The sequence below is a fragment of the Meriones unguiculatus genome, chromosome 12 (assembly GCF_030254825.1).
Source record: "Meriones unguiculatus strain TT.TT164.6M chromosome 12, Bangor_MerUng_6.1, whole genome shotgun sequence".
NCBI lineage: Eukaryota > Metazoa > Chordata > Mammalia > Rodentia > Muridae > Meriones > Meriones unguiculatus.
The window spans coordinates 13175825-13198805 of NC_083360.1; the positions used below are offsets into that span (position 1 = coordinate 13175825).

General features: G+C 41.7%; 1 protein-coding gene across 2 annotated transcripts in view; it reads left to right on the forward strand.

Moving 5' to 3' along the window:
• The window catches only part of Ppargc1a (PPARG coactivator 1 alpha), a 640090-nt gene that overhangs the window by 178994 nt on the left and 438115 nt on the right, over positions 1–22981 (forward strand). For both annotated transcript variants that reach the window (XM_060365319.1, XM_060365320.1), the window contains exon 2: positions 9714–9778. In XM_060365319.1, the coding sequence (XP_060221302.1) occupies positions 9761–9778 (18 nt within the window). In that variant the 5' untranslated portion in view covers positions 9714–9760. The remainder of the gene's footprint in view (positions 1–9713; positions 9779–22981) is intronic.

Sequence of the window (22981 nt, forward strand, 5' to 3'; positions counted from 1 at the left end):
CCAAATGGGTGCACATTTCTTAGTTTTTGTTTCATTTTTTTAAAAGGCAAACACAATGTTCCTCCAAGTCTATACCATGGGGTAACCATCAAATGGGATTTTTTTTCAAATGGTATATAAAAATAATACCATTGTTGACATTTCTTGTGGATATGTGATATTGAAAGGGAACATTACTTCTTTTCCTTATTGTTCCTAGAACATATACAACTATTTTTTTAAGGAAATACTTCAGTATTTTTCTTTGTTTTTGGTGGTGGAGAGAGATAGTCTAAGACAGGGTCTCACTTTATAGCCCAAGCCAGACTCAAACTCAAGGCAAATGTCCTGCCTGAACCTCATATATATATATATATATATATATATATATATATATATATATACACACACACACACACACAATTTATTCATTTTATATCCTGATTGTAGCCTCCTCCCTCATCTCTTCTTGGTTTCACCCCTCCCCAACTCCCTCTTTCCCCCTATCCCCTTCCCCAATTCCACTGAAACAGGGAGTTCTCCTTTTCTGCCATCTGGCCCTAACTTATCAAGTCTCATCAGGACTGCCTGTGTCCTCTTCCTCTGAGGCCTGGCAAGGCTGCGTTGTCAGGGGAAAGCAATCGAAGGGCAGGCAATGGAGTTCATGATAGAGGCAGCCCCCACTCCTCTTATTCAAGGACCCACATAGAGACTGAGCTGTGTCTCAGCTACATCTGAGCAGGCGGTCTAGGTCCTCTCCATGCATGGTCCGTCAGTCTTTGAAGGCCCAGTGCAGAGCTACATGCCTGGCTGAATATCTTACGTGGTGGGATTGGATATGTGAGCCATCATGTCTGACTTAACATTGCTAGGTTCTAAGGTCACCTAACCTAAGATTCCTAAGGTCTACATGGCTGTGAAAACAAGGAAAGCAACTATAGAAAGCCAGCTCTGCTCTCTCTTGTTTGTAAGGGGCCTTTGTGTCTTGGTGTCTTTTCTGTCCCTGGATGAGAAGATGAGGGAAGCAACTGGTCTATCATGTCCTCAGCAACAACTTCTCTGAGGGTGGGGAGGGGCCCTCCTAGCATCCCTGCATATGACTTGCACAGCAACTCATCAGTGTCATTTTTTGCAGATGACAGTCCTGAAACTCAGAGGTGAGGTGTATAACTTGTGTAGATCACTCAGCATGTGGGACAGTGGAGGGCAGGACAACAGTGCAGAGCCCCATGTGAATTCCATCATCTAAGGGTGCTTGGGACATTTACATAACATAGCATTGTGTTTCCACACATCGACCTTCTATTATATGCTTCATATCATCTCTAGATTACAAATAGAATGCAAATGCTATGTAAATAGTCATTAGATTGTATCACCGAGAGAACAATGACAAGGGAAATAGTCCTGGGCATATTTAGCACAGATGAAAGTTTCATTTTTCTGGTCTGTGATTTATTATTAAATTTATAGATGTAGTGCTTATGAATGTAGAGGGTTGGTATGTATGTATGTATGTATTTTCTATTTGTCTGTGTATCATCTACTATCTATCTATCTATCTGTTAACTGTTATCACCATCAACACTATCATCATTTGCTATCTTTTATCTATTTATAATCTATCTATCCATCCATCCATCTTCTATCTATATGCTGACTCCATTCCATGACCTGAAACATAACTGGAGCCTAGTGACAAATACTTCTTGACATGACATGGAAATAAGATCTATATGAAATATGCAAATGTCTCTGCAATTCTTCACGTTCTCTGCTCTTTTCCAGAGTATTTATCAGTCTTGAGCATGTATTTACTTTCTTGCTTGCTACCAGAGTGTCTCCTCACATCTGAATATGAGCTCCCTGTGGGGAAAGGTCTTTAGGTCATTTGTCAACCATGGTGGATCTACAGTATATGCTCTGTAAATATTTGGTGAAAGAGTAAATAGTCCAATACAACTTTTTACTATGACTTCAGCTTCCTGAAAGCTCCTCGGATTGCCTTCTTTACTCGTCTGCTTCTCTCTCAGGAGCAGTTAAAATCTAGTTAGGGCTGTAAATAAAGAAAGTCTACATTCCTAGCTATTCTATGTAGCCAATGCTGAAGTGTCAGTGCATGGGGCTGGAAGCATCACAGAGACAGCTCTACTCTCATATATAGGCAGAAGGGAAGCCAGAGGGACAGTACAGAAGGTCACTGCTCTGCTTTCTACTTCAGCTTGTGACTTTCACGGCACAGATCTTTTCTGCAAAATTCCAAAGCCCCTCCCTTCCAGTATCAGCTCTTCTGCCCATCTTCCCAAGACACCCTGCAAGGCCCCTTAGCCTGGAACAGAAAGAGATTTCAATACCATTGATGTTCTCTGCAGTCCTCCGTACCCCATTCTTCAGGGTGTCTTTGTTTTTCTGTATTCTCCAGGTCTGGTCAACTGGGTACGCTATTGTGAGGGGCTTAGGCAAGAGTAAAGGGTTGAGAATGAATTTTCTTTGATCTTTGAAACATAGAAAAATGCCTGTTACTGTACTTTTTGCCCCTGCCTGCCCACTCCTTAGAGTTCACATCCCCCAGTCCCCTTCCCCCAGCCCTCTCTGTTTCTCTCTCTTCACACGCACGTATCAGGACTCTGCGGCAGAAGGATGATTCAGTGAGGCAGGTGACCACCACCTTCACTTCTGCAGAACCATCGAAAAGAGCCCAGGACTGTGACCCCAGGAGGAATGACGAGTGGAGTTGAAAGGCATTCTGCCAAGATATTTTCCCTCCCCACTGGTAGAGACAGAAAGAGGCAGCCCTGATTGGATTAGAACTGCCCAGAAGCACTTTAATCTCAACTGCTGCTACCTGGGGAGGGGAGTCAGTGCCTGACTTGTGGGAGGTGGGAGGCTCTCGTCCTAGCAGCTTAGGGCACCTGCAGAGAATATTAAAGGGCTCTCTCTAGAGATAAAACAGAGGATTCCTAAGAATGAGTCTGTGGATGGTCTGGATCCTGTGGTTAAAATTGTTGAAATAGACTTTGAACACACAAAGCCTGGTGGTGGCAGGCTGTACATCAGGAGCTGGTTCTATTCAGAGGATGAATGGAAACTTTGAAGGGTTTGATGTGTGTGTGTGGGGAGGAGGGTTGAGGCGAGAGCTCAGTCAGTAAAGTGCTTGCTTTGCAATTATGGAGACCTGAGCTTAATACAGAGAAAAACAGGCACAGTGATGTCCACTTATAATCCCAAAGCTGGTGAGTTGGTGAAACATGAATACCGGGAGGTCACTGGCCAGCCATCCCAGCCTATCAAGCCCCAGGCCAGTGAAAGACACTGTCTCAAAAAATAAGGTGTACAACTACCGAGGAAGACATCTGAGGTTGTTCTCTGCTTCCCCCCAAGCACACCACAATGTATATACACACACACACACCCCACACACATACACGAAGAGGTACACTTTATATTGGGTGTGCATAGAAGGTAGGAGGCAAAAAACAAACAAACAAACAAAAAGCTAGATTATAAAGAAGAATTTCTCTTAATAGCCAGAAACAGCAAGCTGGAAGGAGAAAGGAATGGGAGAAAGCACGAATGAAAGAGAAACAAACAAACAAACAAAAAAACAAAACAGAAACAATCAAAAATAGAAATATTTGTCCAATTACATGCTGATGTCTAATGTTAAAGTAGTTGAAAACCCTTTAGGTTTTATTAAAGGGTTTTTATTAATGAAAACCCTTTTTAGAAACACAGTTTATTTCTTAGCTCACTCGGAACAAATAAAATAAATAAATAAAAGAAATCACAAGAGAACACAAGTATACAAGAGTGGAACACCATAACAGATGACGTTCTCTGTCCAAGTGGGATAGACACAGTCTGTGTAGAAGGAGGTTGCCCGGGGCTCTGAGGTGGGAGTGGGCACAAAGAGGCAGAGACCCTAAAGGCTGGACCACTTGTCCATCAGGCTGAGTGTGGGAGAGATGTCAGGACTGAGATTTAAGAAGCTGGGAGGCAAAGGGAGGCAAAGGGAGGTACCGGTGTGTGTGATGGACTCGAGCAGTGAGTGATGGAGGCTAGAGCAGGGGGAGGAGTAATAACTGAAACCCTCTTGAGCTTGTGGGGACTTTCCCAGTGGGGTAAAGGTTGGGAAGTGGGGTGTGGTCTGCTACCCCCCCATTTTCCCCAAACTCTCAATGTATTTAACTTCCACTTTTGAGTAAAATATACTTTAAAATGGTTCATTTATTTTAATTTTGTCTGTCTGTATGTTTTACCTATATGCCTATAAGTACCATGTGTGTGCAGTGCCCACAGAGGTCAGAAAAAAGCAACAGAGCTCTTAGAACTGGAATAAGAGATGACTATGAGCCACCATGTGGATGCTGAGAACCAAACCTAGGTCCTCTGAAAGAACAGCAAGTGCTCCTAACTGCTGAGCCTTCTCTTGAGTTCCTAATATGCTTTTAAAATAGTTTTCACAAATGGGGAACAGAGCTAAACAGAGAATTCTCGACAGAAGAATATCGAATGGCAGAAAAACACTTAATGAAATGCTCATCCTCATTAGCCATCAGGGAAATGCAAATCAAAACGACCCTGAGATATCACCTTACACCCATCAGAACGGCCAAGATGAAAAACTCAAGCGATAACACATGCTGGAGAGGTTGTGGAGAAAGGGGAACCCTCCTCCACTGCTGGTGGGAATGTAAACTGGTACAACCACTCTGGAAAGCTATCTGGTGCTTTCTAAGACAATTAGGAATAGTGCTTCCTCAAGACCCAGCTATACCACTGCTAGGTATATACCCAAAGTTTGTGCAAGTACACAAAAGGGATATTTGCTCAACCATGTTTATAGCAGCTTTATTTGTAATAGCCAGAACCTGGAAACAACCCAGATGTCCATCAACGGAGGAATGGGTACAGAAATTGTGGTATTTTTACACAATGGAATACTACTCAGCAATCAAAAAGGAGGAAATCATGAAATTTGCAGGCAAATGGTGGGACCTAGAAAAGATCATTCTGAGTGAAATATCCCAGAAGGAGAAAGACAAACATGGGATATACTCACTTATATAGACCTATAGGATATGATAAACATAATGAAATCTATACACCTAAAGAAGATAATCAAGAGAGTGGACATGGGGTAAGATGATCAATCCTTGTTTAGAAAGACAGGTGGGATATGCATTGAACGTATGACAGGAGTCTACTGAGCGCATCTGAAAGACTCTAATTAGCAGAGTTTTCAAAGCAAAGACTCATGACCAAACCTTTGGCAGAGTACAGGGAATCATAAGAAAGAAGGGGAGTTAGTCCGTTGGGGAAAGGATAGGAGCTCCACAAGGACCAAATATATCTGAGCACAGGGTCTTTTCTGAGACTGACATTCAACCAAGGACCATGTATGGTTATAACCTAGAACCTCCACTCAGATGTAGCCTGTGGTAGCTCAGTAACCAATTGGTTTCCCAAAGTGAGGGGAACAAGGACTATTTCTAACAGGAACTCATTGACTGGCTCTTTGGTCTCCCCACTCCCGAAGGGAGGAGCAGTCCTGTTAGGCCACAGAGGAGGGCTTTGCAGCCAATCCTGAAGATACCTGATAAAACAGGATCAGATGAATGGGGAGGAGGTCCCCCCATCAGTGGACTTGGAAAGGGGCACGGTGGAGATGAGGGAGGGAGGGACTGGGAGGGAATGAGGGATCGGGACACGGCTGGGATACAGAGTTAATAAAATATAACTGATAAAAAATAATAATAATAAAATAAAAAAAAGAAAAAAAAGAAATATGAAAAACACAAAAATGTATCACAATTAAAGCAAGAAGAGAAAAAAGCAAATCACACACTAAAAAAGTACATATTTATCGTATTATTTTACAGATATCACATTTCCATTGTAAAGGCATTTAAATTTTTTTAAAAATAGCTTTGTATCTTTTTAAATTCTTTAATATAATTTAATGTAATGTAATTAGAGGTCTTCAGTTTGGCATACTGAAGATAGACTATAATGAAGAGCCTATATATGATTACCAATAACTTTTTCAATTATTATTTTAACATTCTTCTTTATGATGGCTTCCCAAAGGATGTCTGAGCACTGTATATTGAAATAATTCATGCTCTGTAAATTTATGACTATAGAATTAAACAAATATGTTGAAAAAAAATAGTTTTCACTTATTCATTGAGTATTTTATAGATACACACATTGTATTTTGATTATATCCATCCTCACTCCTCTTTTTCTCCTGGATACCCATCCCTTCCAACATTTTCCGCTTCCAACTTGATGTCATTTTAAAAAATTCCGATTCTCTCAGTTAGTGATGTCCCCACGCATTCGGGTGTGGTGCCATTTGCTGGAGCCTGGACAATTGTCTGAGTAGCTTTACCTGTCGATTAAACATAATCTGGAGTCACCAGAGAAGGAATCTTGATTATGGGATTGCCAGATCAGATTGGCCTTGAACATGTCTGTGGGAAAAATTTCTTGATGTTCTAAGTCCCCGCCCTTAAGGAGTGGCACCATTTCTTCATCAAGTTTTTCCTGGCTATATTAGAAAGCTAGTGAAGCATGGGTCGACGCGTGAGCCAGCAAGTATTGTTTTTGTATGATTTCTGCTTTAAGTTTCTGCTTGACATCATGTCCTGACTTCTATTCATGATAGACTGTGACCTGGAAGTGTAAGCCAAAAATAATTCCTTTCCTGAATTGCTACTTGTCAGTGTTTTATCACAGTAACCGAAAAGCAACTGTAACAGAAATCTACTAGTGGCCATATTCCTGGAGAAAAATGCCTCTTCTTCCCGCTGGCTCCCAGCTCCCAACAGCCCCTCCCTAATCCATGGGAGGACATTGACTAGCTTGATCTTGGAAGAGTCTTGTGTTGGCAATCACAGATGCTGTGATCTCCTGAGTGCAATGGCCTTATCATGGGCAGAAGACACTGATTTACAGGGATCCACTTTAACCCCTGTCTCTCACAAACTTGCTGCCATCTCTTCCTTAATGTTACTTTGGCCTTGGGTGTGTATGGTGGGATGCTAGAAGTTAGGTTAGGACTGAACACTAGTAATTCTCATGAAAACAAATCAGGAGAACTGACAAGGAGATAGGACCAGATCTCCCGAGAATGGGAATGTCATGTCCTTCTGTGTTCCAGAGATGTGCACACACAAGTTAAGGGGAAAAAGTTACCTGGCAGAAGCAAGGTGGAAATCCATAGCTATTATTTTTGTGGCCTCTAGCTACAAAAGCTAGCAGGTGAAGATAGTCTAGGGACCCAAAGTGGGTGAAAATGACATTTTAGCATTTTTGTCAGGTAGGCAATTTAAAAATAAACTTGAATTCAATGTACACCATTAATGCTAGAGGTTGTGTTATAATGATGCAAAAATACCTTCTTTTCACTGGCAGTTAAAAAATAAAAAGCTATGTTGTAGGGGGTGGGGAATCTTATATAGAACAGGCTTATGTGACTGTGACAGTAGCCAACAAAGCCACAGAAATCAAACCAAGACTGCACCCTGCAGAATTAGCTCTCTAACCTATGTCGGAGACGTGCTATTATCCTAATATCAGCTTTTGGATTCTGTCCAGTCCCATTAGTAATTCCCATGTTGATCGCTCTGTTACTCGTGAACGTTAATTGCTTCTAAATCTCTTTGGATGTTCAGATGCTTGGGGAAAAAATTCTGACTGGCAAAGGTGCGAGTTTTATTAATGTGGAAGCAAACAGGAAATCTGTTTAGGGACCTGAGTGAAGCGTCTGTGACTGACGATGCTGTAAGTGGCAGAGGTGGCATCATTCTTCAAGTGTCTGTCATATGTTAGTGGGAGATGGGGCACAGCTTGCCAGAGATATCTGTGGTGTTTCTTTAAAGCTTGGCTGCATTGAGATATACCTGGATGATTAGATTGTACCTCCAATGGCCCTTACTTCACTTGGTATGCAATGTTGACCTCGAGACCTTTGAGGTAAATTTGTGCTTAGTGCTATTATGTCAGGAGGTACAAAAAGATTAGGATGTGATTTGGTCTACCATCCTCTCGTTGTTCTCCTTAGCTTCTGAAATAGGGGGAAGCTTGGAAATCTGCACTGGCCTCTTCTATACTCCACATATTGGGAAACAAAGAAAGGGTCAGAGAATGGAAGGGGGGGGCATTGCAAAGAGGCTAATGAGCTGGCCAAGCAAGGAGATCACTCAATTTCTGTCCTAGTGATCAAGAAAATAGAAAAAAACATGATAAAATGGATGTCTATTATACTTTTTTGGGGAACCATGTCACTGAATGTTAGTGAAGTTTCTGTTTCTTCTTTTAGTTGGTGCAAAATAAAAACCTATCATCTAGTATTGACATTCATTCATTACTAATTACAGCAATACCCCAGTGAGAGAAAAAAAGAGGTGGCTAAGAAAGGATACCCAGGACTGTTGAGTATGCATATGGTTTCTTTCAGTCCTACATTAAATAGAGAACAAATATGCCTTGCTCCGTTTCTGTTGTAATAGGGGGATGAGAAAACAAAGTGATGAGCCATATCTTAACAGGGGTGTATTAAGTGTTATAAAGAAAGAGAAGACAGGGAGGCTGTGTGATGGATTGCAACTCCTTTAGAAGTGGTTGGAGGAGGGTTCAGTGAGTGGGTCTTTGGGCAGTGATCCTATGAAAGAGACGGGCTAACCCACAGTGGCACTGCAGCAGGGGGAAGGAAGGAAAGAGAGTCTGGAGGTCAGAAAGTACTTGAATATCTGAGGAGAGAAGACTCAGTGTTACGTGGGTGAGTACAGAGAAGAGCATGTTTGACTGTGAACCTGACGTCAAGGGCATTGGGAGACCCTTGATACACACTTTCCAGGAGAAGTTTTATCACTTCTCACAGCATGACCCATATGTAGGACCCAAACTCATCTTTTTCAAGAATCTCTCCAAGGCACTATCTTTCTGAGACAAATGTCCATGACTCATCAAAAGTGCCCAGAAACTGACGGAACATTCTGGAGGGTTTCTGATCTCGGTGGTTGTGTCTGTATTAACATTGCCAAACCACAGGATTAAAAATTTCCTGATGCCAAGACCAGTGTCATCCACATTCTTGTGTCTTCCAAGAAACCGCATGTGGAGATAAACTTACTTGCAGTAACAACAAAATAAATATATATTTTTTTGATGTGTGAACTATGGCGTGTGAGTGCTAGAGAAGACGTGATGTCTTAGAAAGATTTGTTAAAAATACACCCTTCTAAAAATGTTGTTGTGAGATTACATTTGAAGCATTCTGACTCCCTTGGAATGTACTTTAAACACAAGTCCATATGCTGAAATGTGAACATAAGTACAACAAACTGAGCAGTAGAAACATTATTTTCAGGCCAAATTTTAGTTGGATGATTACATTTTTGTCTATCTTATTTTCCCTTCATGTTTTAAGCAGTATGAGAAGTGTTTCCTACCCTCTCACGTCATTAAAGGGATGTCAGCGTCTGGGTTTGCCATTGTTTAACCTGGGGTAACTGTGTATAAGTTGAGATTGTGATAAGAGTTTCACGGGAATATCAGCCTCCAAGAGATGGCTGGGTGATAGTGCTATGTTGTGATATGGAGGATCAAAGTTATAATTCTTCCCCCATCCTCACCATAATATCCCTATAATGTAACCCCTTGTTATACTTTTATGTCCACATCTGCAAAGTGAGGGTAACCCAAACCTACCCTCTGCCTTTCAGGTTTTTTGCGAAAATCAGTGAACTAATATTGGTAAAATTGGAGCCCCATGGATGAAGGGTACTTTGTAAGTATAACACATTCTTGTCATGTTCTTTTCTATTGCTCCAAACTGCAAATACCAGATGTCTGCTTTTGCTGTCTCAGGAATTCAGTAACACCATGTTTCACACCCAGATATTGATAACCTGACTGTCTTTGAGGAATTTAATGCTTCTGACCTCTCAAATGTTTCATCCACATGTTGGATATAGAAAAACATCTTCTATGAGAACAGTAAATTCATATAAAGTTGACTGGATAATTTGAAATAATAAATGTCTGTACAGTGTGTAAAAATGTTGCTATAACCTCTTGATATAAATTCAAGGTGTTTTGATTTCTCTTTCCTCACTTCTCTCTCCCTTTTCAATTGCATTGAACTTGTGTTTTGAACCATCAGTTTGTATCTCGGAGGAGGGGCTGGTTTCAATAAGGGTGAGTGATGTCTTGATGATAAATGCCAACTAGATGGTTTGCTAAATGTTGTGTTTCCAGACTTTGAGAGAGGAAAGGAGGCAAAATGGAATGGTGAGCTGGGTGCCAGATCACTCCTCTCACACTTGATTACTGTTTAGGTGACTGGAAGTTGCCTTCTATCCATTGGATGGCAAAGGTTGCAGAGCTACATGGCCCCAGAGTGGGGAAGAAGTAGGATTGTCCCCAACAGCTTTTTACTTGAGTTCCTTGTCGTAATGGTACATTTGTATTTTTCCGAATCAACCAGCGTTCTAGAATTGTGTGTTTGACCCTGGGCTGGCTGGCAGCAATGTGTCCACTAACCCAGGGCAATTTTGTTTGAAAAAGCAGATGGTTCCCTTCAGAGATTCCTAACACAAAGGAATTCAGAAACTTCCTGGAGCCCATTTTATTGCCCAGCCTTGGGATTCACGTACAATGCTGTAGGATTTACATCTTTTGGCCATCTCAAAGGACCCCATCCCACTAATGCTTGAGCACCTCCAGAGAGGTGGAAAATTTCCCAACAGCATTCATTCTTCCTGAGCTTATGACAAACCCATCCTCTAAGTACCTCCCTGAATCCTAATTTTACTATCCACTCCCACAAAAAAACAAACCTTCTATCTTAAACATGAAACTCTTTCAAATATTCATGGTGCCACCTGTCAGGTCTGTTAAGGGTAGCCTCAGGTTAATTTCTATCCATAAGGCAACTCAACGTCACAGTACCCAAAGCCCGTCCCTTTGGAAAGGTTCTCATTTGTTTATATCTTTCTCAACAAGCAGCACTGAGAATGTACCTTTTCCAGGCCCCACTCTGCACCTCAGAGTCAAGAGAGCTAGTCAAAGGTGGAAGAGAGCTACCCCAGAAGATACCGTCTGGAACCAGGTGTGCCCTCGGATTGCTTTGAGCATCAAGACGGCAAGGCTCACATCCCTCTGTGAGGTGCAGATGACTGACAGGGAGAAAGTTGTCTTGGTTAATAATACAATCTGCTTGCCTCCTGTAGACACAGCAGTAGCTTACTAATTCGTTAAAAGTGAATTAAGGTTGTTTACTGATGTTTTAAAGTAACTGTCAGAATAAAAAAAAAGTTCACACTAAATGAGACCACTCACCTACTTCAGAGTTGTTGTTTATTTTAGGCTGAGTGCATAAATAATATATTGAGATCCGAAGGGTGATTTCAGGCATTAGAACACGAAGCCTCCTGTTTACTAACTGTCATTGGGCTGAAGAGAATTTAAACAGCTCTGAACCTTTTTGTCTGTGGATGCAAAGCATGAAATTAAATTTCATTTCATAGTTAGCAGAAATCATGATGATGGTGTCTTGTTGTCCTGTCTCCTGCTGATGTGGATCTTTTTTTTTTTTTTTTTTGCTATGCAAGACAGGCCTTGGCAGCAGAATGCTTTTTATGTCTCCTTTCAAACACGACCCCTTTACTCCCCCACAAAATAAGCAGGGACCTGTCTGAACCAGTCAGTCGGCTTTCTCTGGATAGAAAGAGGCATAGCAGAAATATGCTAGCCTGGCTTTCAGGGGCTCAAGTTCTGAGTGTTGGTGGGCCTGTCTGAACTCCCCTCTCCATTAGAAGATTTGGAATAATAGCATCTACTTCCATTGCTTTGTGGGAAGATGATGAGACTCCCATGAGGTCATTGTGCTATGACTTTAAGAGCTCAGTTGTCATAGGTAAGTGACTTGATATCAGCTCCTAAAATTGTGAAGGCTGGATGCTAAAATAAGGCTCCATTTTAAGTGAATTACATGTACCAGCTCATCATATCTGTTGTTCTGTGGCATAGGAGCTGTTAAGATCAAAAATCTTACCGCTCCAAGATCAAAACACAGGTAAGCCATGTGGCTCATTTCACCTCTTCTGTGGCTAATTGTGAATGTGTCATCAGGGTCCAGACTCTGTGTCCTTCACTGTTACCTCTTGAGGAGGAAGGGCAAGATTTTCCTCTCTAGATTTTGCCTCTTAGTTATGAACAAGGAAATGAGACATACGTGATGTCTAAAATCCTGGACTACATTCAGGTTGAGAAAATATAAGGACAGCTTCATCATCAAGGAGAGCTTCCGTTGGGTGGGGATGTAGCAGACTGTATGGATTAATTATGTTTTGTGTGTAAACAGCCTGGTGATTCTTAGCTGAAAAGCTCTAAATGAAAAGACCTATTATTTGTAATGCTTCCAGAAACAAGAAATTTGATTCACTCTCTGTCCCCTTAAAGTGTGATAGCCTATTCTGGAGTATAAGGGGAGTGTTAGAGGATCAATAGAAATGTATGGAATGTTTAACTTTGCATGACTGCATTTCACTTTTGCTGTGGTGATGGAGGCATCACAGAACACCTATTTTTGATGTTTTGATGGCATGCTCCAGGCTTTACAGCCTCATTCATGAACTTTGGGAGATAAATCCTTATTAAGCAAATGAACAGAAATGCATTTGTGTTCACATCACTGAAAACATGCAATTTGTACAATCACTTTTAAAATCTCTATTTACGCTATATTTATTGGCATTTCAAAAGAGAAAAAGGAGCCTAAAGCAGTTCATGGAAGAAAATGGTGCGATTTGTGAACATTTCTCCCCTGAACTAGGTTTAGTTTGTACTGGGGTTAAATTTGGACGGCCAAGAGTGAGGGTCTGGCTTGCTTTATATTTCTGAATGAAGCAGTTCAAAAATAGAATCATTTCTATAATCCAGAAAAATGGATGGACTCCTGAGAAGTAATCAGCTGAGGAAAAGAATAAATTTTGTTCTTCCAAATTGCCCAAATCTCAGCAACTGCCACTTCTCTCTAGCATTTGTTAATACAGTAAGATAATTGCATAATTAAATACACTATGGAATTCCAATAATTGGAAAGTTTGTTTTCTCGTCACAAAACACAACTTGCTGATGCTGAGAAGCACGCAGGCGGTATTTTGGAAAGCAGGACCACTCCTCTCCATCATGTCCTCCGCAGTGTTTCGCGTCTCCTCTCCCGGTTCTGAGATGCGTCCCCTCGCAGGTTATTTTTAGCTGTATTTAGAAAGGTGGAATTAAGCAGGAAGTCCCCGAAGTCTGACCTGCCTGCCCAGGCCGTGAGGACTGAGGATTGTTTCTCTGAAAGTCCCCTCGGTGCAGTTTACATCCTTCCACGGAGCACGGGTGAAAGGGACCTGAACTTGTGTGTTGTTCAACCCAGCCAGTTCCGCTCCGCGTGGTAGCTGTGAGACAGCTTAGCGGAGCCTCTTTGAGGTCAAATCTGGTATGGCTTCTTTGTGCATGACACTGGAAAAATGTAGCCTTTTCTTTTTCTGTTTTCTTTTTGCTTACCTGTAAGAGGAGACTTAAGATGTGCCTAGTGAGTTAATACATGGAAAGAGCTTAGGAAGCACTAGGCGCATCTTAATGGATTCCACCAATAGATGATGGCTGTTTTAATTAGGCAATCCAGGGTGAGGCTTTATATCCATGAGAACTAAAGCAAATCCTGGAGGGGAAAAAACAAATAAAGAGAGCTACAGTTCTACCATCCAAGAACTATTGGTTGAAATCTTCACGTACCACTAGCCTAGATGTCAAGGAAACAAAACTAGATATCATCTTGACTTGCAACTGTTCAATCAAATTGGGAAATAGACAGGTAGAAACGCCAGGATATTGATATTGATGATGATGGTGACAAAAATATTATATCAAGATGGCACATAGCAAAGGTATTTTTGACGACAGAAACTGGCCTATACTCTGTGCATCGTGGATCTCATACACCTACAATTTGCTTCCCTACCATTCAGTTTGGAATTCAGAGAAGTTTAGGGGCAGAGGAACAGAGTAGGTTCCTCTCACAGGGTAGTTACTTAGCACCAAGGGGACTCATGGAGTAAATGACACCAGCACAATAGGCTTTAAGGGGTCAGGAGTAGTTGCCTCTATCAGCTTGCAAGTATAGGTATATTTGCTAACGTTGGGCTCTGTATGGTGAGTTTTAGGCAAGAGTGCTGCATAGGTGACAGAGTATGAGAAGAGACGGCTGTCACCCCGAGGGTCAGAGAAGTGCTTCCTTAGACTTTGAGCCTCTCTCACCACGCTCCACATCTGGTTGAGTACGTTAGCTTCGCTCTTGTGCGTGGATCATTGCCTTTGCTTGTATACATGTGTGACCTTTCCCCCCTCAAGTTTTATTTTAGAGAGCTTAAAACCTATGGAAGTTGAAAGAATAGCCTGACCCCACCCAGGGATATTTTTAACCCCTATCTGCCAACCTGCTGATAGAACTTTGAACTTTGTCCTAATTCCCAACATTTTACATCTTCCCACCACATTTTAGCTTCCAAACAACCGTGTCCATCTTCTGACTCCATATTCAAAACATTAAATTTAGCCTCTAAATTCTGTGTTTCCAACTTGTAAATTTTGGAAAGAAAATCAATAGCAATTTTAAAAGCACTTTTCTTAAAATTAAAAAAAAAATGGCTTAAAGCCTATATCTTAAAGCTCATTTTTAGATAGCATACTAACATGCTAAGAATGTGGTCAATATAAGATAACTAAAACTTAAAGGTTATAAGATTTTTCTGGATGCTGTGACATTCTCTTCTACAGAGGAGATTTTTTTTAAAAGGCAAATTCCCTTAGCCATAGTTCTCATGAGAGCCTCTCAAAAGTAAATGGTAGTCTAATTATTAGTACAGAGATCACTGCTTTCCACAGTAGGAATATTCACTGTGAGGGGCAGGTTTTCAAACATCCTACAGGAACTGTGCTGTAAATTGGGGACACAGTCTCAAACCGAAACAATTACACTATCGATTTTGGATAACACTGACTACCTAGTATGAGTTCCCATCCCCCTCTTCTCATAGTCTTGACCAGTAAGGGATCTGTTGCAAAGACAGTGAGTTCAGTGTTCTCGGCGGAAGGTGGAGGATGTGGTGAAGGGTGTGCTGATGGGGCCAGGAAATAGGGAGGGAAACCACAGTCATTCTCTCACGCCCATAAAAGAGCTCTGAGATGATATGTTTCATTTCGAGCATCTCCCTAACAAACAGTTTGCAAGAAAGTGTGCTAAAGTTATAGAAAAACATTTTAGAAATCACGACATTAGCTGGTAGAAGAAGAAATCGGAGATATTCATCCAGCCATGTCGGCTGGCAGTGAGAAGAGAGAGCTGTCAAGTTGAAGGGTGGAAGAGGTTGGAAAAAGCATGAAAAGCAGACATAAGACCTCAAGCCCGCTGTATCTGGGAGTGTTAAGCAGGGTCAAAAGCCTGTACATCCCCTAAGGCAGTGGTTCTTAAATTGGAATGATTCCTGCCCCTTAACCCGGAGGTTCTGATTCAATAGATCTAGGGAGGGGCTTGGGAGTCAAGGTTTTTAACAGTCACCCTGCACCACTCAGAGCAAGCTTGCCCTGCGGTCATGTTTACATCACAGAACATGACAGTATTTGGTGTTGTTAAAGATGACCAGAGTTGTAAAGAAACTGTTAAGTTCAGTCTAGTGTGTTGTAAACCTTTCTCAAGATCAGGGAAATTTTAGAATGGTTTACTTCCAAAATACATAGAGTAGGCACAGTTGTCCTGAATAACGGAGGTGGACCAGGTGGCAAAAACTACAGGATTATATTAGTGCAGGGTACCAAGTCCAGGGAGAAGTGCACATGATAGGGGGGAGGCAGGATGCTGCACCCAACTGGGCGCTGCAGCGAGCTCTTGAGAGAGGGAATTCATGGTAATGTCACAGGTGTTTGAGTCAGATACCCTTGGTTGGAATCCTGACTCTCCTGGTTACAAGCGGTAGAAATTGCCCTTTAAACCAGGGCTTTCCTCATAGGACCAGAATGAAGACTCAAGTAGGTGATGTGTATGGAGTACTGAGTACAGAACTTGCTCAGTAAGTGACTGCATTTACTTTTGTGTTTAAGTTTTGTGCTAGTGGTGAATGTGCTGTTGGCTCTGGCGTTGGTTGAGGCAGAAGAATGGCTCCAATAGATATGCCAAGGAGGGATCACAGTGTAAACCCTGAGGTAAAGGCTGACACAGTCTTATGCTTAGTTTAGTGTTTCAAAAAGTACTGTCCATTTTGGGGGCGGGTCTAGATGGCACAAACTTTTTGCAAATGTTAGTTGGTTTAATCCAAATGGTGACTATGAAATAGGTATTATTTACTTAATAAAACATAAAACTGAGGCACAGAAAATTTAAATTTTCCCAACACCACAAAGCTAGCAGGGGCAGAGCTGGCATTCAAACATGTGGCATCTAGTCTCCTAATTGCTTTCCTATGCTGTTTTATTAATAATGAGACTATTCACACTAAGAGAAGATCACAGCATAGAAAAAACTCATGGTCTTATTGACATTGGTGCCTACAACAATGGTAAAGTTTTACAAGTAATTTTTTTTTTTTTTTTTTTTTTTTTTTTTTTTTTTTTTTTTTTTTTACAAAGTAACTTGAATTAATGAGCCATATGAGATGAAGAATGGAGGAAGGCAATCAGAGATGATGAAAGTCCTATGGGTGGTCCCCAGATGAACTGCCTGGGATGTTCTGGAGCAGTGAATGATAGTGGCAGGGATAGATTGCAGATCTCAGGGGACCTGGAATGTTGTGTCCTCTAACTTGCTGCCTTGCATAACAGCAATAAATTCTCTAACTTTGGAGGCAGAGGAAGTAGGTTCACACTGGCTAGAAACTTAGGGAAGGGCCTTGTAGCTTGAGGGAAGTTGATTTTCATTCCCCATGTGCCACCAGGAAGCTGCAGAAACCCCCCATGGCCTTGCCAAACTGCAGACCCAGGAGACTAGATCTTCTTTACTCCTCTTCCCTACTCTCTCTCCCTTCTTCCTTCTTGTTTTCCCTTCTTCCTTCTTATTTTAACCAATTCCCCATCTTTTTATTGCATATGAAGACAGATTCTAAAGAGACTTTTAGTCAAGATTTGGAATGTTTAACACAACTCAATAGGAAAAGAGTTAACCCCCACACACCCCATGTCATTTTAATTTACTTTATCTAGGAAGGCACCTGTGTCCACCCTGAGTCTCTCCTTCAGCTGTGGTCAGAAAACCTCAAAGCCTAGATAATCTTAAACCAATCTTTGCTTAGGCTTTTATATTTGCAGCAGATTTTCCACTTTTAACAACCTGATTGAGGCAAATATTAAAGTGGGGTTTTGTTCCCTGAGCAAATGAGCACAGGTGTCAGTTCATAAAATTACAGGCAACCATCATGGGAACGACCCCCAGTGTGGGCAAGGAGTGGTAGGAAACCCTGCAGCTCCCCAACTGGAGTGGGGGTGCCCATCCCTCAGGTTCTCCTTCTACAGTGCGGTGTCCCTGTAATGCCAGGCTCTCTCTCCTTCTATCCCTCTCCCCTCTCTCTCTTTAACACACACACACACACACACACACACACACACACACACACACACCAGTCCTCTTTATCTAATTTTGCGCATTTCCTCTGTCCAGGGTTGAAGGAAAGGGCTATCATCTCTTTTCCCTCAGCTCCTACCTTCTCGTGTTCTGGTGGGAAAAGGGCATGCACTCCGCAATGGACTGTTGCCCTTTGAACGATAGGCGATGTCAACAATTCAGTAATTCTCAGTTCAAATTATGTTTGAACAAATGGTTATTGAGAGCCTACTCTGGGTTAAGATCTTTCCACTTGCTGAGGATGGGGAAACTGAGGCTCAGGTAGGTGACAAGATTTACCTTAGGTTGCAAACTCTTGGCTCTGTGCAGTTTAAGTGAGAATAGCTGTGTGTGCAGGCTCTGCTTTCTGTTGTCTTATAGTAGTTTCCCAGGCCTTCCAAACACCTGGGAGTAAGTTTCATCCCATGCTTGACTAGCGGTTCCTTAAAACTGACTCCCCAGCGTCTTCATCATCCACCCACAAGGAGGTAGAGCATTCCTCCCTGTCTTCATGAGCCAAGGTTCAAAAGCTTCAGGGATGCCTGCAAAAATGACACCAAAGAACCTCTGTCCATGCCCCAAATGTTGCTCCTCAGATTAAAATAGTGTTCACAGTAACTAGGAAGTGGAATTGGTTAAACCTTGTTTTAGATTGTTTTAACCTGGTTTTAGATTGTTTTTTTGACAGTGACTGTATGAGTTTTCTTTTTCCTCCTTAGACTTAATACAGGCTAAAGGGTAAAAAGGAAGTAACAGCGAGACTTCAGAGCTGTTTTTCTTTCCTGTATGTTCACAGTGGTTATTTATATCTGCAAGTTTCCATTGGGATTTAGTACAGGGTATAGACTTGGCAGGGTGGCTTCTGCACTCTGTGGTGACATTTGACAGACTGCAGGCGAAGCAGGATGGATTTCTAATATCTGGATGGATGGATCTGGGGGCCAAATGTTGGGATTGGACTGTATTATGAAATGGATTTATTGATGCTAATCTAAAAGCAGCCCCTTGCTTGTCAATAGGCAATCTGTATCAATAACTTTTGATAAATTAGGGCTTCGACCTTTCCCTTTGTTTGTTTTTATCAACTCCACTTTGGCAATAACAATAAAAGACTCCAGGTGGTGTATTGTGAACGGCTTATTGCGCTCTTCATGAGCGTGACTGACCCCAGGGCTCAGTGCTATGATCTTACACATGCTCTCCACACCCAGAAGTGTGGGTTGCTGTGCCTGACTTCCGTCCCAGAATTAGATATTCCCCCATTCAGTTGCAATTCAATATCAGCCTGCTGCATTAACCTTGAGATGCTGTGCATGTGATGTACGTAGCATCTTCATTTTCCAGATGAAGAAATTAAGACCCAGTGAGGTCCGATGAGCTGCCCAGGGCCACACAGTAAATCTTGAATACAGCTGGGTTCAAGACAGAGGTGCCATGGTTCTTGTGCGAGGGCATGAAATTTTCTTCCTCTGTGATTACAGAGAGAAAACAGTTGGCAAAGTGCACAATACCTTCTTCCCAAGTGTAGTGAGGTGGACATCTTTCTCTCAGGGCCATTTGCAGGGCAAGTCTACGGGTTTTGGGAGAATTAGAGGGTGTCATTGAGTTTGGGTAGAGAATGCTGTCACAGACCAAGGTTGAAGATTTTCTTAGTCCCTGTTGATGCCTGCCTCCAGGTATGGTTCTTATCATGCCCTGGGTATCTTCTGTAGGAGACACCTCTGTGACCAGCCAGATATATGTTGGGAAGAATTGGGGAGTTAGGTGATCTTCTCCCTAAAGAACTTATGATTTAATTGTTGCAAATGTTGAATGTCAATCTTTTTCTTCTAGACTCCCCCATTTGTAGTCTGGTAGGAAACAAAAGAAGGTGATTAGGCCCCACAACTCCATCCCCAGGACCACAGCCACCAACACAACCACAGTGAGCAATTGTACCTGCTAAGGCAGCATCCTGCATTCACTTATCCCACTTAGCCTGTTAACTACCTGAAATAAGGTTCACAACACTAGCCTAGGCTGGCAATCTATGCTTTTGGTCCAGGCATGGTTCCAAGTAGATAGCTGATCGCTTTGATGTAAGTTTTGTTACTTGTTTGGCTTTTAAGCATCTTCAGGAATTTTAAATTAAAGTTTCTTTACTGCCATCATAGTGGTAAGATGGAATAGAAAATGAAAGGGGTAATTATCTACTGAAATACAGGGAAGCGTTTCATAAACCAAAATGCTTGGAAAGCAAGCTGAATTTTACTAGAGTAGTGCAAACTTGAAAAAAAAAATGGCTTTTCCTGAAAATTTCTTCTGATAAATGTTCATGCTCATGCTTTTTTTTTGTCTTATTTTACATTATCTATTGTAAATCAAGTTGTCTTTTGTAAGGCCTGCTTGGTTATCATTCTGAACAGGTATTTTGTTTTATTATTATATATTTGGTGAGTTGAGGTAACAGAGAGCATTAGCCAAGTAGGTGTCTTCAGCAAGAAAACAGTTATACTAGGACTTTTTGTTTGTTTTCACACACAGTTGGCTTATAAACCCATTTTTTATACACTCACCATGGCCTTCACATTGGAGAAGGAAAGCCTTCGGCCCCAATGTTAATATGTCTTCCTAGGCTTCATTTGCCGTGACCCTGACCCCCAAAGTCCTTTGCTGATGACATTGGAGAAGTGAGAGCTTTAGAAGATGGGTCATGAGAACTCTGCCTCTATGGATAAATCAATCAGTTTGTGAATTAATAAGTTATCAACACAATAGCTTTGTTATAAAGGTAACTCTTTCCAGCATGCTTGCTGTCCCACCACTAAGCCTTGTATCAACTTGGAACTCTGCAAAAATGTCCCTACCAGTGAGAAGGTTTTCACAAGACTCAGTCCCTCAACCATGGACTTCCCAGCTTCCAGAACTATAAATGTTCTTTAATAAGTTATTAAGTCTGACATTCCTTTGTAGAAACAGAAAAGGAAGCAAGCAAACAAAACAAAACAAAAAAAACCAAACCCAAATCCATATTATCCAAGACTCAAAGAATAGGGCAGGGAACATAATGCATTTGATACATGCTTGCTTAGAGTTTGTGAGGCTCTGGATGTGATCACCAACATTACAATCACAACCACAACAGCAGCAGCAGCAGCAGCAGCAGCAGCCGCCGCCGCCGAAACAGCAATGTCCTGAAATAAAGCAGAAGCAGAAGAAAGCCAGTTTCACCTAGAAATATGGTTAGAGCTGTATTTCCTCAGAGATCCTGACTATGTTGGAACAGCAGCTAGGAATCTTTGCTAAACACCTCGGACTTCTCTAACATTGCCTTGGCAAGCATAGTAAGGTCTTTATTTTTTTTCAAAGTTGTTCTAAAGTTAGCATGGAAAGTAAAGGCTTCAAACATGGGAATCAGCGGGTTTGCTCCATTCATTTCACCTCCCTACCACCGTCCTCCTGTCCACCCTGTGCCCGTCCAGTGAATTCCCTCATTCCTTCCAGATAATCTGTCTTGCTTCCATGTCATGAGTATTTACTAATGAGTTATTTATTTCTTTGCTTAAGTGCCCTTTCTGTTCTCTTATAAATCCCTTTCTATTTTCATGTTCTACATACGCATACATTTAAATGTAAATTCTACATATGGGAAAAATGTAATGTTTCTTTCTCTGAGTCTGGCTTATTTTGCTTAACATAATGATATCCAGTTGTATCTGTTTTTCTTTTTCCCCTGCAAACATCATGGTTTTGTTCTTGCTTATGGTCAAATAAAACCTCGTTGAGTGTGTTCACCACATTTCTTCATTCCTTCATCTGTTGGTGGATCTTTGGGCTGTCCCAACTTCTTGGCTGTTGTAGTGCAGCTAGGATATTATTTCTAACAAATACGCATTCTGTGGTCTAACACATTGAGAATCAGGCAAATAAATTGTCCCAAGCAGGCTTCAGCGGAAGAGAAGAGACATGTGTATTTCCGTACTTTGGAACATGGCTCCGTGTGTTGCTTAATGGTAGTTTTTGGCCAATGGCCAGCTACTCCCACACTCTCATGGGAAATGTAGGCTGTCTTATCCCAAACTGAAGTTCACAAACATTCATTGATAATAGTCCCTGTTGAGCCCAAGACGTGCGTGAGAGACAGTATAGCACAGAGCCCAGCGAATCATATTACCACGCAAGCAGGTCTTCTTTTTCATCATGGGGATAATGTATTTCATGCAAAACATACTTATTTGATTAATATCAAATTAAAGGAAATCTGTGAGGAAAGACCCAGTAACAGCAGCAAATTATCACATTAAAGTTATTCATTTCACAATTTGTATGCTATGCAAACATGCAGCCTTTAGAATCTTCAGTTGTCCCTGTCAGTCGGAGAATTTTCTTCCTTCAAAACAACATCACTGTGACTGAGCATGTGCCTGTGTGAGCATGTGTCCATGCAAACAGCTTTTGGATACATAGCCACATACAAGCCATGAACTTATAATCAAACAACAAATTAGCAACAATTTCATTAAGCATAATTCAAGTCCAAGTATCCAAAAAAGGCACATAATTATAAAATTATACGTAAAACTTGAGGAAAAGAGGACAGCCCTTTCTTTCTCCGTGTTCACTTCCACATTCCTCCAGTGTCCGGCAGCTGTCTTTTTGAGCTGCCAAGCTGGGTTGTGGCTCGGGCCAAATCTTTTCGGAGGGAACGGTCTATACAAGCTGGCGGGCTGTCAAACTGTGTGTGGTCCTCGGACTAGCAAATGAGTAAATCAGAGCTATAAGTTGCAAATGTGCCTCAAATTAACTTCTGCATAGCAGGGAATGTGCTTGGCATAAATTTAAAGTCCGGCTTAGAGGCAGCCCTCTCTCCCAGCAGCTGAATTGAGGGGGATGATGGGATATTAAGGCCTAGTGGGTCTTGGAGCCTCTATGGGGCATGAACTCAGTGTACTGTGCTTGAAATGTCACATTCCAAGGGCTCCTGGAATTACCAGGCTCAGTGTCATATCACACTGTGGGCTCCGTTCACATGATGCAAGTCCTTGCTTATCTGACCAGGTCTAAAATAAGACACTCCGATGCTTTATTTATGAGCTCTGGGCCACCCAGGCCCATGATGTAAGTAACCTTGGGGTACACAGCATTTGATCACTTCAGTTCCCATTAACTACCTGTTTCTAAATGGGGAAAGGCATTTTCCCAGCACATAGCGTTATTCATGAAGACACAAAGCGGCCCCTTGTGCTGTCACTGCACTGATTTCCATGTAATGTGACTCCGCTGTTGAATGCTGTGGATTGCCAGTTTCTAATCTTAGTTTTCTCCTCCCCTCCATTCCATTTTTTCCTCACTTTTTTCTTTCCCCTTTTC